Here is a 23962-nt window from a genome sequence, read left to right as displayed (position 1 = left end):
TTCATTTTGATTTCTCTTTAAAATCTCAATCTCATGAGAAAAATTTTCTTTCATGTCATGTTCAGATTTCTTTAGTTTGTGGTTATGCTTCTGATTACTTCTAAGTAATTCTATGATCAGTTTCTGAATTCTGTTTCTGACATTTCTTCAATCTCTTCACTTTCACATTCTAGTATTGAAGTGTTACTCTGTTCCTTTGGGGGCGTCAGGTTAGAAATGACTAAAATTAGAGAAGAAATAAACAAAATTGAATCAAAAAACAATATAAAAGATCAGCAAAACAAAGAGCTGTTTTTTAAAAAAATAAACAAAGTTGACACACCATTGGCCCAACTAACCAAAAAAAAAGGAGAAAACCCAAATCAATAAAATTAGAGATGAAAAAGGAAATGTAACAACAAACACCACAGAAATAAAAGAATCATCAGAAATTACTATGACAAGCTGTATGCCAACAAAATGAGATACCTAGAAGAAATGGCTAGATTCCTGGATACATAAAACCTACCTAAATTGAGCCATGAAGACATAGAAAACCTAAACAGAGCCATTACCAAGATAGAAATTGAATCAGTAATAAAGACCCTCCCAACAAAGAAAAGCCAGGGCCAAATGGCTTCACTGCTGAATTCTACCAGACATTTAAAGAACTAACTCCAATTCTTCTCAAGTTATTCAAAACAATTGAATCCTCCCAAATTCTTTCTGTGAATCCAGCATCACCTAAATTCCTAAACCTGGAAAAAATGTAACAGAGAAAGAGAATTACAGAACAAATTTCTTGATTAGCATAGATGCAGAAATCCTCAACAAAATTCTGGCCAATAGAATCCAATGAAACACCAGAAAGATCATTCACCTGGATGAAGTGGGATTTATCCCTGAAATCAGGGATGATTTAACATTAACAAATCAATCAATGTGATACATCACATTAACTATCTGGAAAACAAAAACCATATGATTATCTCAATAGATGCAGAGAAAGCATTTGTTAAAATACAACACACTTTCATGATGAAAACCATAAGCAAATTGAGTATAGAAGGAACAGTCGTCAACACAATCAACTCAATTTATGACAACCCCATGGCCAGCATCCAATGGGGAAAAGATGGAAGCATTTCCTCTGAGATCTGGAACCATTCTTTTCAGATGTAGAAAAAATGATTCTAAAATTCATATGGAAATGTAGGAGACCTCGAATAGCTAAAACAATCTTATACAACAAAAACAAAGCCAGAGGCATCACAATACCAGATTTCAAGGCATACTACAGGCAGTTATAATCAAAAGAGCCTGGTACCGGTACAAAAACAGATGCATGGACCAATGGAACAGACTAGAAACACCAGAAATCAATCCAGGCATCTACAACTAACTTATATTTGACCAAGAAGCTAAAACCGATCTCTGGAGCAAGGACAGTCTCTTCAACAAATAGTGCTGGGAAAAATGGATTTCCACATGCAGAAGTATGAAGCAGGACCCCTGCCTTACAGTTAACACAAAAGTCCATTCAGAATGGATTAAAGACTTAAATGTGATATCATCATGCTATTAGAGAGCATTGGGGAAACCCTGTAAGACATTGGCACAGGCAAAGAGTTCTTGGAAAAGACCCCAGAGGCAAAGGCAATCGATGCAAAAATTAACAACTGGGGATTACATCAAATTGAGAAACTTCTGTGCTACAAAAGAAACACTCAGCAAAGTAAAGAGGCAACTGACAGAATGGGAGAAATATTTGCAAACTATGCAACTGATAAAGGATTAATAACCAGAATATATGATTAAGAAACTCCTCAACAACAAAATAAACAATCCAGTTAAGAAGTGGGCAAAGGACTTAAACAGACATTTTTCAAAAAAGGAAATCCAAATGGTCAACAGACACATGAAAAAATGTGCAGAATCACTAGCTGTCAGGGAAATGCAAATCAAAACCACAATGGTCTTACGTCACCCCAGTTAGAATGGCTTTCATGCAGAAATCAACAAACAACAAATGCTAGCGAGGATGCGGGGCGGGGCGGAAGGGGGAAAGTACCCTACTCCACTGTTGGTGGGAATGTAAACTGGTTAAACTACTATCGAAGACAGTTTGGAGATAGCCCACAAATATGCATATAGACCTTCCATATGACCCAGCCATCCTATTGCTGGGAATTTACCCAAGGGAAATGACATCAGCAAATAAAAGAGTTATCTCCACCTCCCTATATATTGCAGCTCAATTCATAATAGCTAAGACATGGAATCAACTTAAATGCCTGTCAACTGAAGACTGGATAAAGAAAGTATAGGATATGTACTCTATGGAATACTACACAGCAAAAGAAAAAAAAAGAAATCCTTTCATTTGCAACAAAATGGATGAATCTGAAAAACATCATCCTTAGTGAAATAAGCCAGTCCCAAAGGGACAAATACCATATGTTCTCCTTGATCTGTGATAATTAATAGAGCACCTAAAAGGAAATCTGTAGAAGTGAAATTGATACTTTCAGAAGCAACAATTTGAACAAACAGCCCTTGTCTTGACCGGTAAGGAACAGTTTAGGTTTTTTTTTTCCTCCTTCATACTATTTGTTGAACTCTTTACTTAACATATAGTTAATCATATATGTATAAAGTCAATTGAAAATAGATCTCGGGGCTGGCACTGTGGTGTAGCGGGTAACACCACTGCCTGCAGTGCTGGCATCCCATATGGGTGCCAATTCATATCCCGGCTGCTCCGCTTCCAATCCAGCTCTCTGCTATGGCCTGGGAAAGCAGTGGAGGATGGCCCAGATCCTTGGGCACCTTTACCCATGTGGGAGACCTGGAGGAAGCACCTGGCTCCTGGCTTCAGATTGGCGCAGCTCAGGCCATTGTGGCCAGCTAGGAAATGAACCAGTGGATGGAAGACCTCTCTCTTTCTGCCTCTGCCTCTCTGTAACTTTGCCTTTCAAATAAATAAATAAATATTAGAAAAAAAGAAATTAGACCTCAGTAAAAAATAAGATTGGAAAAAGGAGAGGGAAGAGGAAATTTGTAACTATAAAGCTGTATAGTTCTGCATACATTCCTACAAACTTACTTCTAAGGGTACCTTTAAAAACTTGCCATGGGACCCCAAATCCCATTAAGCTGGGTGGTAAAAATGCCATATTAAGTGTTAAAGGAATCATATTAAGTATTAAAGTTATCATATATATAGGATTGTTAAAAGGATCATATAAATAAGATCAAGTGTCTGGTAATAATAATAGAATTAAAAAGGAGAGAATCTTCCAATATGGGAAGCAGTCCACACGGCAGACTCTTAGAATGACAATCACTTTAAATAGAACTCTGACCTCAGAATCAGCCCTTAAGACATTCTGGTCTGGCTGAAAAGCCCAGGAGAGTATTTCAGGCCTGGAAAGCCAAAACACCATGGCAAAAAAAAAAAAGGTCCTATTTGAAGGATCTCTGTGTGTGAGACCCCAGTAGAAAGAAATGGCCATCAAAGTATATACTTTTCCCTCAAGGGAGGAGAGAACTTCCACTTTGCTTATGGCCTTATCTAAATACTGATGGAGATTGTGGATTCAAGAGGCTTCTGAGCCTTAGCAGCTCATGTCAAGAGCCTCAGGTAGGGGCCAGCACTGTGGCATAGTGGGTAAAGCCACAGCCTGGAGTGCTGGCATTCCATACGTGCACTAGTTCAAGTCCTAGCTGCTCCACTTCCAATATAGCTCTCTGCTATGGCCTGGGAAAGCAGTAGAAGACGGCCCAAGTGCTTGGGCCCCTGTACCTTTGTAGGAGACCAGGAAGAAACTGGCTTCAAATTGGCGTAGCTCTAGCCGTTGTGGCCAATTGGGGAGTAAACCAGAGGGTGGAAGACCCCCCCCCCACCTCTCCTTCTCTCTGTGTAACTCTGACTTTCAAATAAATAAATAAATCTTATTAAAAAAAGAGCTTTGGCTGATCACTGACATCATACATAAGTGTGTTAATTGTTAAATTAACAACAGGAGTCACTGTGCACTTACTTCCCATGCAGGGCCTCTGTCTTCAATGAGTTATATTATGAGAATTAACTGTAAAACTTGTACTCAAAGTTTTTGTATGTATGTTTGTGTGGGTGTATATATGTGTGTATGCAAATTATTGAAATCTTTACTTAGTGTAGAATTGGTCTTCTGTGTATAAAGTTAATTGAAAATGAATCTTAATGGAGAATGGGACTGGGAATGGGAGAAGGAGAAGGAAGTGGGGTGGGAGTGGGGATGGGAGGTCAGCTATGGTGGGAAGTACCACTATAGTCCTAAAGTTGTAGTTATGAAATTTGTACTTATTAAATAAAAGGTTTTTTGGGGAAAAACAAACAAATAAAAAATTTTAAAAGGAATAAAGAATTTCAATTCTACAAACCCTAAAAATAAAAGAAAAAAATAATTTCAATTCTATAAACTTTAAATAAATAAAAGAAATGTTAATGGATCTAAAGGGAGACACGGACTCCTATACAATGGTAATGAGGGACTTCAGTACCCCGCTTTCAGCAATGGACAGATCAAGCAGACAGAAAACCAGCAAGGAAACAGCAGAGTTAACCAACACTTTAGATCAAATGGATCTGTTGGATATCTACAGAACTTTTCATCCTACAGTTGCAGAGGTCACTTTCTTCTCAACAGTGCATGGACCTTTCTCTAGGACTGACCACATGCTAGATCATAAAGCAAGTCTCAGCAAATTCAAAAAAATTGAAATCATACCACAAATCTTCTCAGACCACAATGGAATGAAGCTGGAAATCAGCAACTCAGGAAACTCTAGAACATATGCAAGCGTATGGAGACTGAACAACGTGCTCCTGAATGAACAGTGGATCACTGAAAAAATCGAAAGAGAAATCAAAAAGATGTATAATTTGGGACATGCTCAAGCTGACTTGCCCCAAATGGTAGAGTTAAAAACATACCAGGGGATTCCAATTCAATCCCATGAAGGTGGCATGTACCAATGCCATCTCACTATTCCAAGTGATCAATTTCAGTTCACAATTGATCATAATGAAAGGACTAAGAGTCAAAGGGAGCACATAAACAAGTCTAGTACCTGCTAACACTAACCGATGGAATAAATAAAGGGGAGAGTGATCCAACATGGGAAGTGAGATACTCAGCAGACTCATAGAATGGCAGATGTCCTAAATAGCACTCTGGCCTCAGAATCAGCCCTAAAGGCATTCTGATCTGGCTGAAAAGCCCATGAGAGTATTTCAGGCATGGAAAGCCAAGACACTCTGGCAAAAGATCTCTGCGAGTGAGATCCCAGTGTAAAGAACAGGTCATCAAAGAAGGAGGTACCTTTCTCTGAAGGGAGGAGAGAACCTCCACTTTGACTATGACCTTGTCTAAACAAGATAAGAATTGGAGAACTCAGAGGGCTTCCATAGCCTTGGAAACTCATGACTGGAGCATAGGGAGACTACTGATGCCATAGACAGGAGTGTCAATTGGTAAAGTCAACAACAGGAGTCACTGTGCACTTACTCCTCATGTAGGATCTCTGTCCTTAATGTGCTGTGTATTGAGATTTAATGCTATAACGAGTACTCAAACAATATAATTCACTTTGTGTTTCTATGGGGGTGCAAACTGTTGAAATCTTTACTTAATGTATACTAAACTGATCCTCTGTAAAAAAAAAAAAAAAGAAAAAGAAAAAAGAAATTATCAACTCCCAACTTGACTCTCACTGGGATTAAACATGACAATAGGTCTGATCTGATTTCATCATCATTTAAAAAAATCATCTATTATTTTTCACTTTATGTTTCTGTGTGGGAACAAACTGTTGAAATCCTTACTTAATGTATACTAAGCTGATCTTCTGTATATTAAGATAATCGAAAATGAATCTTGATGTGAATGGAAGGGGAGAGGGAGTGGGAAAGGGGAGGGTAGTGGGTGGGAGGGACGGTATGTGGGGGGGGAAGCCATTGTAATCCATAAATCGTACTTTGGAAATTTATATTCATTAAATAAAAGTTAAAAAAAAAAACTCAAAAAAAAAAAGTGTTGAGGAACAGATTTTTTTTTTCCATACTATTTGTTGAACTCTTTAATTAGTATAGAGTTAATCCTCTATGTACAAAGTTAATTCAAAATAGATCTTAGTAAAAACTAAGAATGGGAATAGGAGAGGGAGGAGGAAGAAGGGTGGGAGTAGGTTGGGAGGGGAGTACAGTGGCAAGAATCACTATCACTATGTTCCTAAAGTTCCATTTATGAAATGCATGAAGTTTGTATACCTTAGGTAAATGGTTTCTGGAGGAAAAAAGAAATGAAAAGAAAAAAATCTCAGAAAGATAACATGAATTTTCCATGAATTTTTTAAAACCCTTTTGTATTTATTGTTATTTTCAAGGGCATTAAAAGAGGTCATAGAATTTTTGTTTTTATTTTTTTAGGAACAATGAGGTTTTTTTTTAAAGATTTATTTCTTTACTGATTTATTTGAAAGGCAGAGTTACAGAGATAAGGAGAGACAGAGAGAAGGGCAGAGATATTCTGTCCACTGGTTCAGTCCCCAAATGGTCACAATGACCAGGGCTGGGCCAGGCTGAAGGCAGGAACCAAAACCTTCTTCTGGGTCTCCCACTTGATGCAGGGGCCCGAGGATTTGGGCTGTCTTCTGCTGCTTTCCCAGGCCCATTAGCAGGATGCTGGAATAGAAGAGGTAACCCAGCCAGGGCTCATACTGGATCTCAAATAGGATGCCAGGAAAACTGCAGAAGATAGCCCAAAGGCTTGGGTCCCTACCACCCATGCGGGAGACCCTGATGGAATTCAGTCTCCTGGCTTTGGCCTGGCCCAGCCTTGGCCATTGTGACCAACTGAGGAAGTGAACCAGCGGATGGGAGTTTTCTCTATCTCGCACTCGCACTTGTTTTCTGTCTCTTCCTCTCTGTAACTCTGCCTTTCAAAGAAATAAATCAATGTTTTAAAAGAGAATTGTGGTTTTTTCTAATTTAATAGACTTTTCCTAAGAGCAAGCTTCTTCATGACTTTGAGTTGATGATGGCAGTAATAAAGGCAGTTAATGTTTATTAGAACTCCTTTTGAGCCAGGTGCAGTTTTAAGCACATTACATATTTCAGTTCATTTTATCCTCACACTATACACATAAGATACGCAGTGTTGGTATCCCCATTTGTAGATGAGGAAATTTGCCTCATATTAATGTCAAGTATTTATTAATTTAAGGCTGTTGCATCTCTTCAAGTACTTCTATTTAAAAAATTAGTGAATTTTTTTTGTTAAAAAACATTGTTTTGGAGGTATACAATTTTAAATTTACATGACAGATACTGTTTTTATGTTTTTCAGGTATGCAGTTTTGTGTGGCTATGTATCTGAATTTGAGGGTTTACAAAACAAAATCAACTACGGGCATTGCTTCAAGGTATTTTTGATATTAAAAATGTTTTAATGTAGGTCTATATTTCATTAACAGGTATAAATTAATGCTCTAGAAATGTGTTGTCATTGTTGTTTCAATGAAATGGCACTCCATAAATAGTGCTGTGACAAAAGGAATCAAACTATTTGTGTGGTTAAATATTATTATTACACAGCCTCTAAGAAGTCACATAGTGGATGAGTATTATTTTTTTCGAAGTTGGAGGATTAACCTGTTGGTCACAAGCTCACCAACATCACCCATGTGACTGGGTCTAGTTAGTCAGCAATCTTTCCACATACTTGGTGGGAGGAGTTAAGATCCAATCTAGGGCTAAATTTTCCGTGATAGATGAACAAAATAATAATCCACATACACATCATTTGTCATCTGCTCTAGTTAAAACGCTCAAAAATAAGCCTGCAGGGTCAGTAATTCCAGGAGGATCGAATAGTTCTTTCTTGTTTTCTGGCTGCCTATACCCATTTTGATAATACCAGGGGAATAGTTCCTCTCCCATCTAGGTCCACTAATTTTTCTTCCACTACACCTTGCTCCATGCCATTTGATGTCTGTAAGCTTTCCTCTGAATCAGTACTAGCTAGGTAAGTCATGGGCAGAAAAACTTTAGGTGTTTTCTAATTTCTATAGCAATTTTTTGGCTTTAAATTATACGTAGCTTTATGAAGTCATGATCACAGGTTTGGTCCCGGTTTTGACAGTCACTTTTGAGCACTGAATTATTGAGATTTAATTGTCTCAGTTGTTACGGATTGAGGGTGCTGCAATAACATTGTAAAATCACGTTGTAGTTACTAGGCTTTGGCATGGTTCCATTCAATAATATCTGAACCTTGGGAGATGACTTTTCCTTTGGATGCTTCTTTCAGGAACATTTGGATATAGCAATCCAACTTCTACCTGAAGAACCCTTTTTGTATTACCTCAAGGGAAGATACTGTTATACTGTAAGTATATGCCTTTATTTATAAATCTTATTTGAATATACTGTGATTCACATCTTTAGTGATGTATTTATTCTTTCATTTTTACCCTATACCTACTATAGGGAAAACTATAAAATCAGCCTATGTTTTCTATGAATTTATATGTTTTATAATTTTATATATTATTTAAAAATTGACTATATATTTTATAATTTCCAACTTTGAATATCTTGTGTTATATGCAGTATTTTATATATTTTTTCTTTCTTCTTTCCTTGTATTTTCCTTTTCTTTTGCAGTAGTCAAGTTTGTGGCTCTGGCTACATACTCATTTAAAAGGCTAAAATTTAAAAGATTGAGGTGTTGGCAAGGATATTGAACAGTTGGAACTCTCATATATTCTGGTGGGAATATATGAACAATAAATTAATATAGGAATAAATAACATAGTGATTCTTAAGTATTTACCAAGAGAAACAAAATGCACACTCACTCAATGGTTAGAACATGAATGGTCATGGTCGTGTTGGCAGCACATCACCCTGGGTGACTTTTTAAAGCATTATGCCAAAGAGGCTCACAGAAGACAACATGATGCATATTTCTATTGATATGAAATTCTAGAAAAGGCAAACCACAGTCGTAGGTCAGTCATTGCCTAGGAGTAGGGAAGGGAATTGACTGCAAAGGGGCACAGAGCACTTAGGGGATGAGAGAATAAACTACAGTGTATTTTGATTGTGGTGGTTACATGTTGCATACATTTATCAAAACTTATTTAACTATGCCTGCAATGTGTGAAATTTCACTTTAATGTAGATTATAACCTGATACACCTGAGGAAATAAACACTGTATCATTTTTTACAAAGTTCAAAACCAATCAGAAATAAATATACCAATAGGTGAAATTATGTAAAAGAGCAAGGAAATAATTTTTTGTAAATAGAAAATAATGCATACAATAGGTTTTCAAAATTTAGATGCAAAATTAGGAAATCCATAAATATTTTTCATAATACACATTTTCATGAGCTTTCTAATGACTCCGTATATCCATGAAGTTCAAAAATGTTTTGTACCAAATTTAGCTTATATTTTAATTCCATTCTCCATGAACATTTTGGAGTACCTTCATTTTGGGGGAAAAATGAAAAAAAATTTAGAAGGAAGCAAAAAGTAAATGATGATACAAAATTTGCTTTTGGTGATTATTGGGTAAACAAAAAATCTCCTGGATTCTAAATATGTATGCTGGGTCCTCACGCTATGCTGCCTCTGCTTTGAGGCTCATGGTGCTGTTTACATTTCTGAGTTGCTGCCTCTGTTTCAGAAGACCTGTGAGCAGTGTGGAGTAGGTAGGAAGAGAGCCCAGGCAGGGTCCTGTACCTCCCACACACCGAGCTGAGAAACGCTCTGCAGTCGTCCCAGAATCACCAGTCAGATGAGCAACCACACCTCAGCATCGTTCCCTATCATGCCCCTCTTTCTGGGATTCAACACAGATCTTCTGATGAATATTTCCTTTTTTAGCTGTCTATTTTCTTCTCTCTCTCCCTCTCTCTCTCTCTCTCTCTCTCTTTTTCCCCAAAGAAACCATTTACTTAATGAATACAAACTCCATAAATACAACTTGAGGAATATAGTGATTCTTCCCATTTGATGAATATCTCATATTGGTTTTGAAACCAGAGTTTCTGGAGCTCATGGTTGGTTAGAATTATGAAAAGTGAAGGCAAAATGTTAGTATTAATACTATATGGATGATGGCTCTCATATGTATTATTTATTATGGGTATGTAGAGATGTCATATTCATATGTATTTACATAATAAGTATACACATATGTACACACGTCTAACTGGGCAGAGATTATCCATTCAAAAGATGAACAGTTCTCTAAGACTCATGTTGCCATGCATTTACAGATCTCAAAACTCAGCTGGATTGAGAAAAAAATGGCTGCCACTCTGTTTGGAAAAATACCGTCTTCAACTGTACAAGAAGCTTTGCAAAACTTCCTTAAGGTATGTTTTATCTCTCTGCCATATTAGCATCAGGCTGTGGACTGTCTGCAAGAGTCCTTGGCTGTTAAGGAAATCATTTTCTTTCTGCGTGTTGCTCTCTAACGGAAGCCCTGATTGGAATCCTACTCTTGGTGTGTTCTGTTTTTAAGCTCCTAGTAATGCAAATTATGTTTCAAATCTAAACTTCTTAGAGCAGCTAGTTACACCATACATCTTAGAACACGCTGCTTTTTTTTTTAAACTTTTATTTAATGAATATAAATTTCCAAAGTACAGCTTATGGACTATAATGGCTTCCCCCCCATAATGTCCCTCCCACCTGCAACCCTCCCCTTTCCCTCTCCCTCTCCCCTTCCATTCACATCAAGATTCATTTTCATTTCTCTTTATATACAGAAGATCAGTTTAGCATACATTAAGTAAAGATTTCAACAGTTTGCTCCCACACAGAAACATAAAGTGAAAAATACTGTTTGAGTACTAGTTATAGCATTAAATCTCAATGTACAGCACACTAAGGACAGAGATCCTACAGGAGGAGTAAGTGCACAGTGACTCCTGTTGTTGACTTTACCAATTGACACTCTTGTTTATGGCATCAGTAATCAACCTAGGCTCTTGTCATGAGCTGCCAAGGCTATGGAAGCCCCCTGAGTTCACTGACTCTGATCGTATTTAGACAAGGCCATGGTCAAAGTGGAGGTTCTCTCCTCCCTTCAGAGAAAGGTACCTCCTTCTTTGATGACCTGTTCTTTCCACGGGATCTCACTCGCGGAGATCTTTCATTTAGGTTTTTTTTTTTTTTTTTTTTTTTTTTTTTTTTTTTTTTTTTTTTTTTTTGTCTCAGAGTGTCTTGGCTTTCCATGCCTGAAATACTCTCATGGGCTTTTCAGCCAGATCCGCATGCCTTAAGGGCTGATTCTGAGGCCAGAGTGCTGTTTAGGACATCTGCCATTCTGTGAGTCTGCTGTGTATCTCACTTCCCATGTTGGATCATTCTCTCCCTTTTTTATTCTATCAGCTAGTATTTGCAGACACTATTCTTGTTTATGTGATCCCTTTAGTTCTTAGTCCTATCATTATGATCAATTGTGAACAGAAATTGATCACTGGGACTAGTGAGATGGCATTGGTACATGCCACCTTGATGGGACTGAATTGGAATCCCCTGGTATGTTTCTAACTCTACCGTTTGAGGTAAGTCAGCTTGAGCATGTCAGGAATAACTCAGCAGCCTACGCGGAGGTTTAGGTAGAGCATCCCTGACCCTTACCACCAAGCTCAGCAGCAGCTCTCCCAGGCAAACGACCAGGTGCAGAAACAGGCCCCGCCCAACAGTGCTGGTCCTGGTTTTGCTTATTAGCCTAACACAGAACTCATTTAATCTCAAACAACTAAAAGATGTCAAAAGGAAGAGTTATTTTAAAACCCACTTCCTCAACTGCAGACACTTCTGTGCAAGATTCCTGGGGCAGCAGACCAAGTCATTATTTTTGCTCTTGTCTTTAAATGTATTGTGCTGTGCTGATAAAAAGCTGAACACGTGTAAATATGTAATATACCTACCTGTCTAATCAGCTTCCTGTTGGACTGACCCCTTTGCCTGTCCCTGGAACCAATTTGAAAACCTTGTAGTTACTGAATGTCTTTCTTTTCCCACCTACCTATTTCAAGTTTATAAAAATAAAGACAAATTTAGCCCTGAATGATATATTCTGACATTTTGTGCATGTTAAGATTTGTATTGTGTCTTCAGAATTTTTTTTTTTTTTTTTTTTTTTGACAGGCAGAGTGGACAGTGAGAGAGAGAGACAGAGAGAAAGGTCTTCCTTTGCCGTTGGTTCACCCTCCAATGGCCGCCGCGGCTGGCGCGCTGCGACCGGCGCACTGCGCTGATCCAATGGCAGGAGCCAGGAGCCAGGTGCTTTTCCTGGTCTCCCATGGGGTGCAGGGCCCAAGCACCTGGGCCATCCTCCACTGCACTCCCTGGCCACAGCAGAGAGCTGGCCTGGAAGAGGGGCAACCGGGACAGAATCCGGCGCCCCGACCGGGACTAGAACCCGGTGTGCCGGCGCCGCTAGGCGGAGGATTAGCCTAGTGAGCCGCGGCGCCGGCCTTCAGAATTATTTTTGCAACCTGAGAGGGAATTTAAAGTCGTATAGTCTGGGGCTGGGCATTAGGTGCAGCTGTTAAGACACCACTTGGTGCACCTGCATCTGGTATTGGAGTGCCTGGGTTTGAATCCTGGCTTGGCTTCTAATTCCAGATTCCTGCTAAAGCACACCTTGGGAGGCAGCAGGTGAGGGGTCCTCCCACCACATAGGAGGACCTGGATTGAATTCTGGGCTCCTGCCTTTCACCTGCCCTTGCCCAGCTGCCTGGACATTTGGGGAGGAAACCAGGGGATAAAAGATTCTCTCTCTCTTTCTCTGCTTTTCAAGTAAATAAAAATTAACTAAGTAAAATTTTTTTAACAAATGATCATATTGGTTAAGATGGCAATTAGGTTCCCTCCCGCTTTTTATCTTTGACCAGTGGCCCGTGGCTGCCTAGGTGCTGTGAGATAGTAAGTGTTCTGATGTGAAGCAAGCCCCGTGGAGAGGAGCACAGGGTCACCCGGGTCTTATTTTTCACTTAATGTTACCTTTGTTGTTTTGTAAACGGGAAATGAAGACCTCAGGAACCAAATTTATAGTTTCACCCAGTGCCAGTCAAAAATGCAATTTAAAATGTGAATAGAGTCTAAGACTGCATTATACCCACTCCCTCAGCTTTCTTCTGCCACTGAGGATTAGTTCTCCCATTTGAAATTTTGTAAGAATATGCATCATCATATATTTAAATGATTTATATAAAAAAGTGCCGCCAAGTTAATCAACAAATGTTATTTGAACTTAAAACTCATTTTCTCATCATATCAAAGTTATAACTGGACATCAAGTTTTTGGATATTTGGATATTCAGGAATACAGTGCTAATATTCCTGAAATAATATACAGTCAGCATTCAAAGTCAAAGTAAGGAATGCAAATGTTAGAAACAGACTACTTGTTTAGATTTCAGTTCTACCATTTACCAAATGCTGGGCAAGTTTCTTAACTTCTGTCTCTCAATTTAATCCATAGCACAGAGAGAATAGCACCTACCTCATAGTAGTGTTCTGAGGATTAAATACAAACGTACTTCATTTTGTGGGCAAATGGAATTAAAAAAAAAGTTTATTGTGCCCAGACCGTAAGAGTCCTGCCCGCAACCCACTCTAGAGAAGTTGACAGGGCCAGGAATGGTTGTCAATGTTGGCTGTAAATTAGAATCATCTGGGGAGCTGGCCGGCTCAGGTCATGATCCAGACTAATTGTTTCAGAATCACTGAGTACCTTGAGGTACAGTGTACATACAATAAATTGTACTGATTTAAATGTACAGTTTAGTGAAATTTAAAGTTTATATACTCAAGTAACCACCACCATTTCAAGATCTAGAGCATTTTGATCACCCCGGGGAGTTATCTTCACCCCTTTGCTGTCAGTTTCCCCACTCCCAGTCTCAAGTACCCACTTATCTGCTCTTTTCTCACTATAGATTACTTTTGCCTATTTTAAACTTTAATATAAATGGAATCATACAACTTGTATGTATCGTTGTATATATCTGGCTTCCTTCACTCAGCATTTTTTTGAGATTGATTCATTTTACTGACTGTATCAATAGTTCCTTTTCATTGCTGAGTAATATCCCACTATATGGATAAATCATCCTTTTAGATTAGTAACCTACTGATGAGTATTTGAGTTGTTTCCAATTTAGTGATGTTATGGATAAAGTATCTGCAAACATTCATATGCAAGCTCTTGTGTGAGCATATCTTTACTTCTTTGGGATATGTACCTAAGGGTAGAATTGCTGGGTTATTTGGTGTGTGGCTTTAAAACATGATCAGTATTTTTAAAGCTCTCAGAGTGGTGGCACTGGCAGCCCGTAGCATGGTTAGGAACTGCTGGACCCGAGAATGGTTGCACATGCAGCAGAAGGCCAAGAGTCGCAATGCTGGGTGATGGGCTGCCCTGATCTCACACATCATTTGCAATCGAGGGATCTCTGGTCCCTACAGTGGTTCTGCCAGCTGCAAAGCTATCATGTACATCCTGATATGGTAGGACACTGCTCCTTGAGGTTATGAGATACTTTAAAGAAGAGCTAACTTATTTAACATTTATCAGCACATGCCTAGTGCCAAACACAATATCAACTGCAAAAAATACAGAAATGACCTATCCAGCTCCTACCTTCAAGGACCGAGAATGGCCAAGACCAAGTAAACATGTATTATATCCTTTGCTAGGTGTTATGAAACAATGCTCTGGGTTTCTTTTTGAGATTTATTTTTTATTTATGTGAAAGGCAGAGTTGGAAAGAGAGAGATCTACCATCTGCTGGTTCACTCCCCAGATAACCTCAATGGCCCTGGGCTTGGCCAAGCCAAACCAGGAGCCTAGAACTCCATCTAGGTCTCCAATGTGGGTGCCAGCGGCCCAAGCACTTGGGCCATCTTCTGCTGCTTTCCCAGGCACATCAGTAGGGAGCTGGATTGGCACTTGGACCAGTGCTCATATGGGATGCCAGCATCACAGGCATTGTCTTAACCACTGTGCCATGTGACTAGCCCCAGGACAGCTTGTTCTAAGAGCGTCTCTAGAAACTGTGTCTTAATAAGAACACCATACTGAATAATACTGCCCTATGGTAATTCATAAAAGACCCAAAGCTGTTCTACTCTAGGATTTCAATATTGTTAATAGCCTCACTGGCATTCCTTTGAGCTTCATTTATTTTTAAGTTACAAAAAAAAAAGGACATTTAAAAAGTTTTTCATTATTCATTTTAGCAACAGAGAAAGTGAGTTAGACAGTGAGAGAAAGAGAATATGTGAGTGTTCCACTCTACTGGTTCATACTCCAAATGCCCTTAATGGCCAGGATTGGGCTAGGGCAAAGCCAGGAGACTGGAACTCAATCCAGATCTTCCACATGGGTTTCAGCAGCCCAATTTCTTGAGCCAGGGTCTTCCAGGGCCTCTGTCTTCCAGGGTCTGTATTAGCAAAAGGCTGGAGTCAGGAACTAGAGGCAGGCATCAAACTCTGGTACTCCTGTGAGTCATGAGGGTTCTAACCAACAGCTTAACTGCTTGGCCAATTGCCTACCCCAAAAAGGGGTTTTCTGATTTAAAATCATTTGATTAATTTAATATAGATATTAAAGCATATATGCAGAATTAAAATGCCAACATTGAAGAAATAAGCTGTTTATTTGCATGCAAGGGGACAAGTTATACAGAAGGGATTTGGACTGACCTAGGGAATACTAGACATATAAGACACAACTGAACAAAGCTCAGTCTAAGTCCCTCTTATTAGAATGGCTCAAGAAATCTACTTACTAAACTAGGAGCATAGAAATGGGAAGAAATTAAATAAGAGAGAACACCAGGAAATCCATAACCCATCAACTCCATGGATGACTGTATAGGACATTCAAAACTCTGGCTAGGATCAAATTGACACCTTTCTTTAATCTATTAGTAGCTTTGCTGTCTCTCTAGCAGTTTCCACACTAAGTCCGGACTCTGTTGACCTACTGTGTCTTAAAGAGTAGCACTCAGTTTGGCTCCTCAACTCAGGAGACTTTATCTTCCTTCTCCCAAAACCCTTCCTTTTTTGATTCTGTGGAGAACAGAGTGTCTTTTACAGGGTATGTACTCCCTAGGGTGTTGGAGCAGTCCTCAGCACCTTCCCTTGGATCTGCTTCTTTAGTACCTAGCTTTTAAGAAAATGTGTGTGAGTGTGTGTGTGTGTGTGTGTGTGTGTATGCTTTGACTCAGCAGTTCAACTTCTAGGAGTCTCTCCTTATGTACATAACTGCACCTGTACACAATCATGTTTATTGGTCAATATTAGTAATAGTAAAAATTAATAATAAATGTAAATGTCCAATGAGGAAGGATTAATTTTGGTATATTCATAATATGAAACAGAGCTCTTGGGAACAGTGAAGTAGATCTGTGTATGCTAACATGGAAATGTGTCTACCTTGTGAAGGAAAAGAAGGTTTTTGAATCATGTGGAAAATGGTCCCATTTTTTTTTTTTTTTTTTTTGACAGGCAGAGTGGACAGTGAGAGAGAGAGACAGAGAGAAAGGTCTTCCTTTTTGCCCTTGGTTCACCCTCCAATGGCCGCCACGGCTGGCGCACCGTGCTGATCTGATGGCAGGAGCCAGGTGCTTTTCCTGGTCTCCCATGGGGTGCAGGGCCCAAGCACCTGGGCCATCCTCCACTGCACTCCCTGGCCACAGCAGAGAGCTGGCCTGGAAGAGGGGCAACCGGGACAGAATCTGACGCCCCGACCGGGACTAGAACCCGGTATGCTGGCGCCGCAAGGCGGAGGATTAGCCTAGTGAGCCGCGGCACCAGCCAAGTTTTTGTTTTTCAATGATCTAGTTTTTGCTTGCCTTTTACCAAGGTCTGGTAGGACTTATGTCAAACTGTTGGTAGTGGTTACCCCTGAGACATGAGATCAAAGTTGAGCATAAAATGAGAAAGGAGAAATTTTTACTTACTATTTTGGAAATGTCTAGTTTATTTATATTTTATAAAAATAAGTGTATTTTTGTAACTTTTTAAAAGTATCCCTCTTCTCCTGGGTTCTGCAACCCTCTGAGGTGGGGACTGAGGTCAAGCCTTGGCCTTCACCACCGCAGAAGCTGGCTCTGAAGCAAAGGCTGACTTAGGTTCTAGGAGGAGTCCCTTCACAGCAATACCGTAAGCCGGAAAGAATGCTTATTTCCCAGAAACAAAGAAAAGGAACTGGCACTTCTGTGACCAGTAGATGAAGGATGAAGTACCTTCAGCATACTCATGAAATCCAGCACTTAGATGGATTATTTTAAGGACCTGTCTTTGCTTCAAGAGCACTTGGCTTGAGGCACTTCAGACGCTTATTCATATATGCAGTGTGTTCAGCTCATAAGAAATCGGATAGTAACCTTGTGGAAGATGCTTGCTGTTGAGTTCAAGTCTTGCTCTACTCTCATTTCCTAAACAGACTACGAAGTGTATAGGATTTGTCCCCAGGGAGTTTATCACCAGTTGCTTTTGTTCTTGAAATGGAAGAAGAAAAAAGAGAAAGAGAAGGAGGAGTGCAGAAATTGATTATATAAAGAAATCTTAAAACCTTGAAGTATCTCATTGTTTTAGAAGCTTTATGACCATATTAATTTAATGATAATGGCTAAATTGAAATGTTATATTTCCATCAAAAAGATACTTAAGCTGATAAAATGATTCAAATGTGAACCAACTAAGCTACATTCTCAGGGTGATTTGGTTGGTAATACTTACTTTTTTGAAATATATCCTCTTTACTTGTGATTAATGTTGCTTTAATTTTGCCCTGTTATATTCTTGTCTGTTTTCTCATAAATCAGGCTGAAGAACTACACCCTGGTTTCTCTACATCCAATTACATGCACTTGGCAAAGGTAATAAAGACCATTGTTTTAAGATCACTTTGAATCCAACACATTAAAATGTGATTACATTTAACATCGAATTTTTTTTTTTAATTTCTAGTGTTATATTGATCTTGACCAAAACCAGGATGCTTTGAAGTTCTGTGATTTGGCACTACTGCTTCCTAGTGTTACAAAAGAGGTAGGTCCTAGCGTAACGAGTGCTTTCATCAGCACCCTTCAGGCCTCCAACACAAACAGTTGGGAGTCTTCTTTCTCTAATAAATTTTTTTACTCTTTTTTAAAAATTTTTCCAGCTTTATTGAAGCATAATTGGTTATAAGCAATATGTAAATTATATGTAACATGATATTTTTGATAGATGTATATATTATGAAATGTCTTAGAAAACTGCAAGTGAACAATCCAGTATTATTAGCTACAGTCACCATGACGTACGTTCGATCTCCAGAACTTCCTCATCTTACAGCTTTGACTACATCTCCCTGTTTCCTCCACCCCCAGGCTTTGGGGACCACACTCTACTCTTGCTTCTTTTTGAAGTTTTTTTATTTTTTTTACTTTTTAAAAAATTTCATTTGTTATACAAATTTCATGTATTTCTATATACAACTTCAGAAACATAGTGATACTTTTCTCCCTACCCACCTGCCTACCCACGCTCTCACCCTTCTGCCTCCTTCCTCTCCTATGCTCATTTTTAAATTTTTACAAAGATTATTTTCTATTACCTTTATACTCATAAAATTGCCCTACACTAAGTAAAGAGTTAAGCAAATAGGATGAAAAGAAAAACACTGTTCCTCAACAGAAGACACAAGGGCTGTAAAAAAATCACTGAATATCAAAATGTCCATTTCACTCCTATAAATTACATTTTAGGTACTCTGTTACCACAGATCAGGGAGAACATATGGTATTTATCTTTTTGGGACTGGCTTATTTCACTAAGTATAATGTTTCTAGTTGGATTCATTTTGTTGCAAAAGACAGGATTTCTTTTCTTTTAACCACTGTGTAGTATTCCATAGTGTATCTATCCTATAATTTCTTTATCATCAGTTGATGGACATATAAGTTCATTCCATATCTTACCTATTATGAATTAAGCTTCAATAAACATGGGGGTACAGATAACTCTTTCATATGCTGATTTAATTTCCTTTGAGTAGATTCCCAGGATGAGATGGCCAGGTAACATGATAAGTCTGTATTCAGATTTCTGAGGTATCTCTACACTGTCTTACACAGTGGCTGTACCAGTTTACATTCCCACCAACAGTGGATTAGAGTACCTTTTCCCCATATCTTCATCAGCATTTTTTGTTCTGTATGACAGCCACTAACAGGGGTGAAGTGAAACCTCATTGTGGTTTTGATTTGCGTTTCCCTATAGGATAGTGATCTTGTACATTTTTTCAAATGTCTGTTGGCCATTTGAATTCCCTCTTTTGAAAAATGCCTGTTCAAGTCCTTTGCCCATTACTTAACTGGATTGTTTCCTTTGTTTTTGAATTTCTTGAGCTCTTTGTAGATTCTGTAAATTAATCCTTTATCATTGCATAGTTTACAAATTATTTCTCCCATTCTATCCATTGCTTCTTCACTTTGCTGAGTGTTTCTTTTGCAGTGCAGAAACTTCTCAGCTTCATATAGTCCCATTTGTCAATTTTCCTTTAATTGCCTGTGCTTTCAGGTTTTTTTCCAAGAACTCTTGGCCTATGCCATTTCTTCCAGAGTTTCCACCAATATTCTTTAATAATTTGTTAATATCAGGTCATAGATTTAGGTCTTTGATCCATTTTTAGTGGACTTTTGTGAAGGTGTAAGGTGGAGTCTTGTTTCATACTTCTGCACATGGAGATCTAGTTTTCCCAGCATAATTTATTGAAGAGACGGTCCTTGTTTGAGGGATTGATTTTAGCTCCTTTTCAAAGGTAAGTTGATTTCAGATGCATGGATTGATTTCTGGAGTTTATATTCTGTTCCATTGATCTATCCATCTGTTTTTGTGCCAGTACCAGTCTGTTTTGATTATAACTGTCCTATAATATTCTTCAGATCTGGTATTGTGATACCTCTAGCTTTGTTTTTGTTCTATAAAATGGCATTAGCTATTCAGGGTCTCTTTTGTTTCCATATGAATTTTAGCATCTTTTTTTTTAGATCCAAGAATGTCCTTGGTGTTTTGATTGGTATTGCATTGAATCTGTAAATTGCTTATGGTAATATGGACATTCGGATGATATTAATTCTTCCAATCAATGAACCTGGAAGATTTTTCCATTTTTTGTGTCTTCTTCTACTGTGGGGAGCAATCCGGACTAGACTAAGTTACTCGAATTAGGACTTATTCTATGCATCTGCTCTCCCACAATATGGCGCTGGGAGAGAAGTAAACAGCTTCCGCACAGCTGCCTCCAGTTCAACCAATTAACTGTAGGACTTGCTCCTGATTGGAGAGCAGCGTACTCAGCCGAGTTGGGATTGGCGGAGGAGGACTATAAAGGAGGAGAGAGACGGCATGCACCAGAAACATCTATGGGGAACATCTAAGGGAACCCGTGCAGCCCCCGAGAGAACCGGCCGGCGGTGTGCCGCTCCCCTGCGGAAGTGGGGAATGCGGCCAGGGGGAACTGCCCTTCCACGGAGGTGGAAGGGATAGTAGCCAACCCGGGAAGAACCAGCAGCAAACCCGGGGAGGGCCGAGCAGACAAAAGAACAGCGCAGGGTCCTGTGTCGTTCCCCCACGAAGACGGGGAGCGACATAATGGTGCCGTGACTCGGATATGAAGCCTAGGCAGGGTTTAGTGTCGTTCCTCCACGAAGAGGGGGAGCGACATTCTACTTATTTCTTTAATGTTTTGTAATTTGCATCATAGAGATCTTTGACATCTTTGGTTAAATTTATTTCAAAGTGTTCAGCTTTTTGTAGCTATTGTGAATGGGATTGACTTAGAAGAACAGAAGAGCTTTCTCAGCCATGGCATTATCTGTGTATTCAAAAGCTATGGATTTTTGTGTGTTAATTTTATATCTTGCCACTTTGCAAAATTCTGTATGAATTCCAATAGTCTCTTAGTATAGGTTTTTTTTTTTTTTTTTTTTTTTGGTTCTCCTGTATATAGAATCATGTCATCAGGGGCCAGCACCGTGGCTCACTTGGTTAATCCTCCACCTGCGGCACCAGCATCCCATATGGGTGCCAGGTTCTAGTCCCGGTTGCTCCTCTTCCAGTCCAGCTCTTTGCTGTGGCCTGGGAGTGCAGTGGAGGATGGCCTAAGTGCTTGGGCCCCTGCACCCACATGGGAGACCAGGAAAAAGCACCTGGCTCCTGACTTTGGATCAGTGCAGCACGGGCCATAGCGGCCAATTGGGGGGTGAGCCAGTGGAAGGAAGACCTCTCTCTCTCTCTCTCTCTCTCTCTCTCTCTCTCTCACTGTCTATAACTCTACCTGTCAAATAAATTAAAAAAAAAAGAATCATGTCATCAGCAAATAGGGATAATTTGACTTCTTCCTTCCCAATTTGTATCCCTTTAATTTTTTTTTTCTTGCCCAATGGCTGTGGCTAAAACTTCCAGGACTATATTGAATAGCAATGTTGAGAATGGATGTCCATGTCAGACTTCAGAATTTAGTGGGAATCTTTCCAACATTTCCTCATTCAGTAAGATGCTGGCCATGAGTTTGTCATAGATTGCTTGGATTGTATTGAGGAATGTTCCTTCTATACCCAGTTTGTTTGAAGTTTTCATTATGAAAAGATGTTGTATTTTATCAAATGCTTTCTCTGCATCTATTGAGATAATCATATCGTTTTTGTTCTTCAATTTATTGTGATGTATCACATTGATTTGTGAATGTTGAACCATCCCTGCATACCAGCGATAAATCCCATTTGGTTTGGGTAAATAATCTTTCTGATGTGTTGTTGGATTTGATTAGCTAATATTTTGATGATGATTTTTGCATCTATGAGCATCAGGGAAATTGGTCCATAGTTCTCTGTTGTATCTTATTAAGATTTGGGAATTAAGGTGATGCTGGCTTCATAGATGGAGTTTGGGTGATTCCCACCCTTTAAATTGTTTTTGAATAGCTTGAGAAGAATTGGAATTAGGTCTTTAAATATCTGGTAGAATTCAGCAGTGAAGCCATCTGGTACTGGGCTTTTTTTGTTTGGAGGGTCTTTATTACTGATTCAATCTCTGTGCTGGTTATTGGTCTGTTTAGGCTTTCTAAGTCTTCATGACCCAATTTAGGTAGGTTTTATGTGTCCAGGAATCTATCCATTTCTTCTAGGTTTCCTGATTTGTTGACATACAGCTCTTTGTAGTAATTCCTGATGATTCTTTTATCTCTTTGGTATCTGTTGTTAGATTTCCTTTTTTTATCTCTAATTTTATTGATTTGTGTTTTCTCCCTGTTTTGTTTTTGGTTACTTGGGCCACTGATTTGTCAGTTTTGTTAATTTTTGCAAAAAAAAAAAAAAAAACTCTTCATTTTGCTGATCATTTGTATTTTTTTTAGTTTTTGTTTCAATTTTATTTATTTATTCTCTAATTTTAATTATTTCTTTTCCCCACTAGTTCCAGTTTGGTTTGCTGTTGTTTTTCTAGGTCCATGAGATGCATTGAAAGCTCATTTATTTGGTGCCTTTCCAATTTCTAGATACAGTCACCAATTGCTATAAACTTTGTTCTTAACACTGCTTTTGCTGTATCCTATAAATTTTGATATGTTGTATTGTCACCTTCCTTCATTTCCAGAAAATTTTTGATTTCTATTTTGATTTCTTCAGTGACCCACTGTTCATTCAGGAGCATGTTGTTCAGTTTCTCTGTGTTTGCATATGTTCTAGAGATTCTTGAGTTGTTGATTTCCAGCTATATTCCATTATGGTCAGAGAAGATGCATGGTATGATTTCAATTTGTTCTTTAATTTGCTGAGAGTTGCCTATGGCCTAGCATGTGGTCTAGCCTAGAGAAAGGTCCATGCATTGGTGAGAAGAATGTGTACTCTGAAACTGTAAAAGGAAAACTTCTGTAGATATCCTTTAGGTCCATTTGGTCTGTAGTGTCAGTTAACTTTGTGGTTTTCTTGCTGGTTTTCTGTGGTTGATCTGTCCATTGCTCTTCCTCTCTTCCAAGGTGATCAGTGCCCAGGTGTTAGCCCTCAGTGGGTGCAGTACTCATCCTCACTCCCCATGAACTGCACAAAGGATCTGCACAGTCCTCAATGTGAGCTCACATCTCGCTACAGTAACCCACCCCAGGCATTCAGGGAGCCCTGAGAGTGTGGAGCTGCACAGCTGCCCAGAGATCCAGCTCTCCGGGCCTGTCATGCAGTTACAGAGTCTCCACATCTCAGCACACAAGGCTCCTTCAGTCATGGGTTGCAAAGGATCCACTCCACCCCACTAGCCTGTCCTGTCCACAGAGAGGCTGAGGTGTCCCCGGAGCCAGCTCGGTGTGCGTGCTCCACCGAGGCAGTTTGATCCCCAGAGCCTGTGATACATTGTCAGGGTGAGGGCACCTTACAGTCACATGTGGCTGCCCAACCCCCTGTTAATTCTCCCATCCAGACTCAGAATCAGTGGGGAATGTGGATTTTGCCCTCTGGTAAAGTCCCTGGATCACACACACGCACAATAACCCCCACCAGTTGCAAGGCATGTACCAAGGTCTCTGCAACCAGTATTGACATCAGAATGGGAATGACTCCTTCTCCCTTCCCCACCCCCTCCCCCATTGCCAGATGCACACATCCACTGGCAAGATGATGGCTTGTCCCTGCCAGTTGCTGGGGCGCACACAAGAACTGATGCAGTTGCTACCTACTTATGTCCAAAATGGCATCTGCCCTCTTTCAACCAGTTGCTTTGTGCCATTGGGGCGGGGGGGGGGGAGACATGCCCCTTTTTAAGTTGGGTTACAGGCACCATGTTCCCCTCAGGGCTCCAGACTAGACTCAAAGACAATGTAGTACACTTGGCTCTCCCTCTGGCTATATCACCAGT

At 39.4% G+C, this 23962-nt stretch overlaps 1 protein-coding gene across 16 annotated transcripts in view; it reads left to right on the top strand.

Annotated features, from left to right (window-relative positions):
• RMDN2 (regulator of microtubule dynamics 2) overlaps window positions 1-23962 on the top strand; it is a 103924-nt gene that overhangs the window by 55665 nt on the left and 24297 nt on the right. For all 16 annotated transcript variants that reach the window (XM_017340818.3, XM_017340815.3, XM_017340816.3 and 13 more), the window contains 5 exons: window positions 7371-7446; window positions 8334-8411; window positions 10318-10416; window positions 17896-17949; window positions 18041-18121. In XM_017340818.3, the coding sequence (XP_017196307.2) occupies window positions 7371-7446; window positions 8334-8411; window positions 10318-10416; window positions 17896-17949; window positions 18041-18121 (388 nt within the window). The remainder of the gene's footprint in view (window positions 1-7370; window positions 7447-8333; window positions 8412-10317; window positions 10417-17895; window positions 17950-18040; window positions 18122-23962) is intronic.

The sequence above is a fragment of the Oryctolagus cuniculus genome, chromosome 2 (assembly GCF_964237555.1).
Source record: "Oryctolagus cuniculus chromosome 2, mOryCun1.1, whole genome shotgun sequence".
NCBI lineage: Eukaryota > Metazoa > Chordata > Mammalia > Lagomorpha > Leporidae > Oryctolagus > Oryctolagus cuniculus.
The sequence above is the reverse complement of the archived record's forward strand: the minus strand, read 5'-3'. Positions and strand labels throughout refer to the sequence as shown.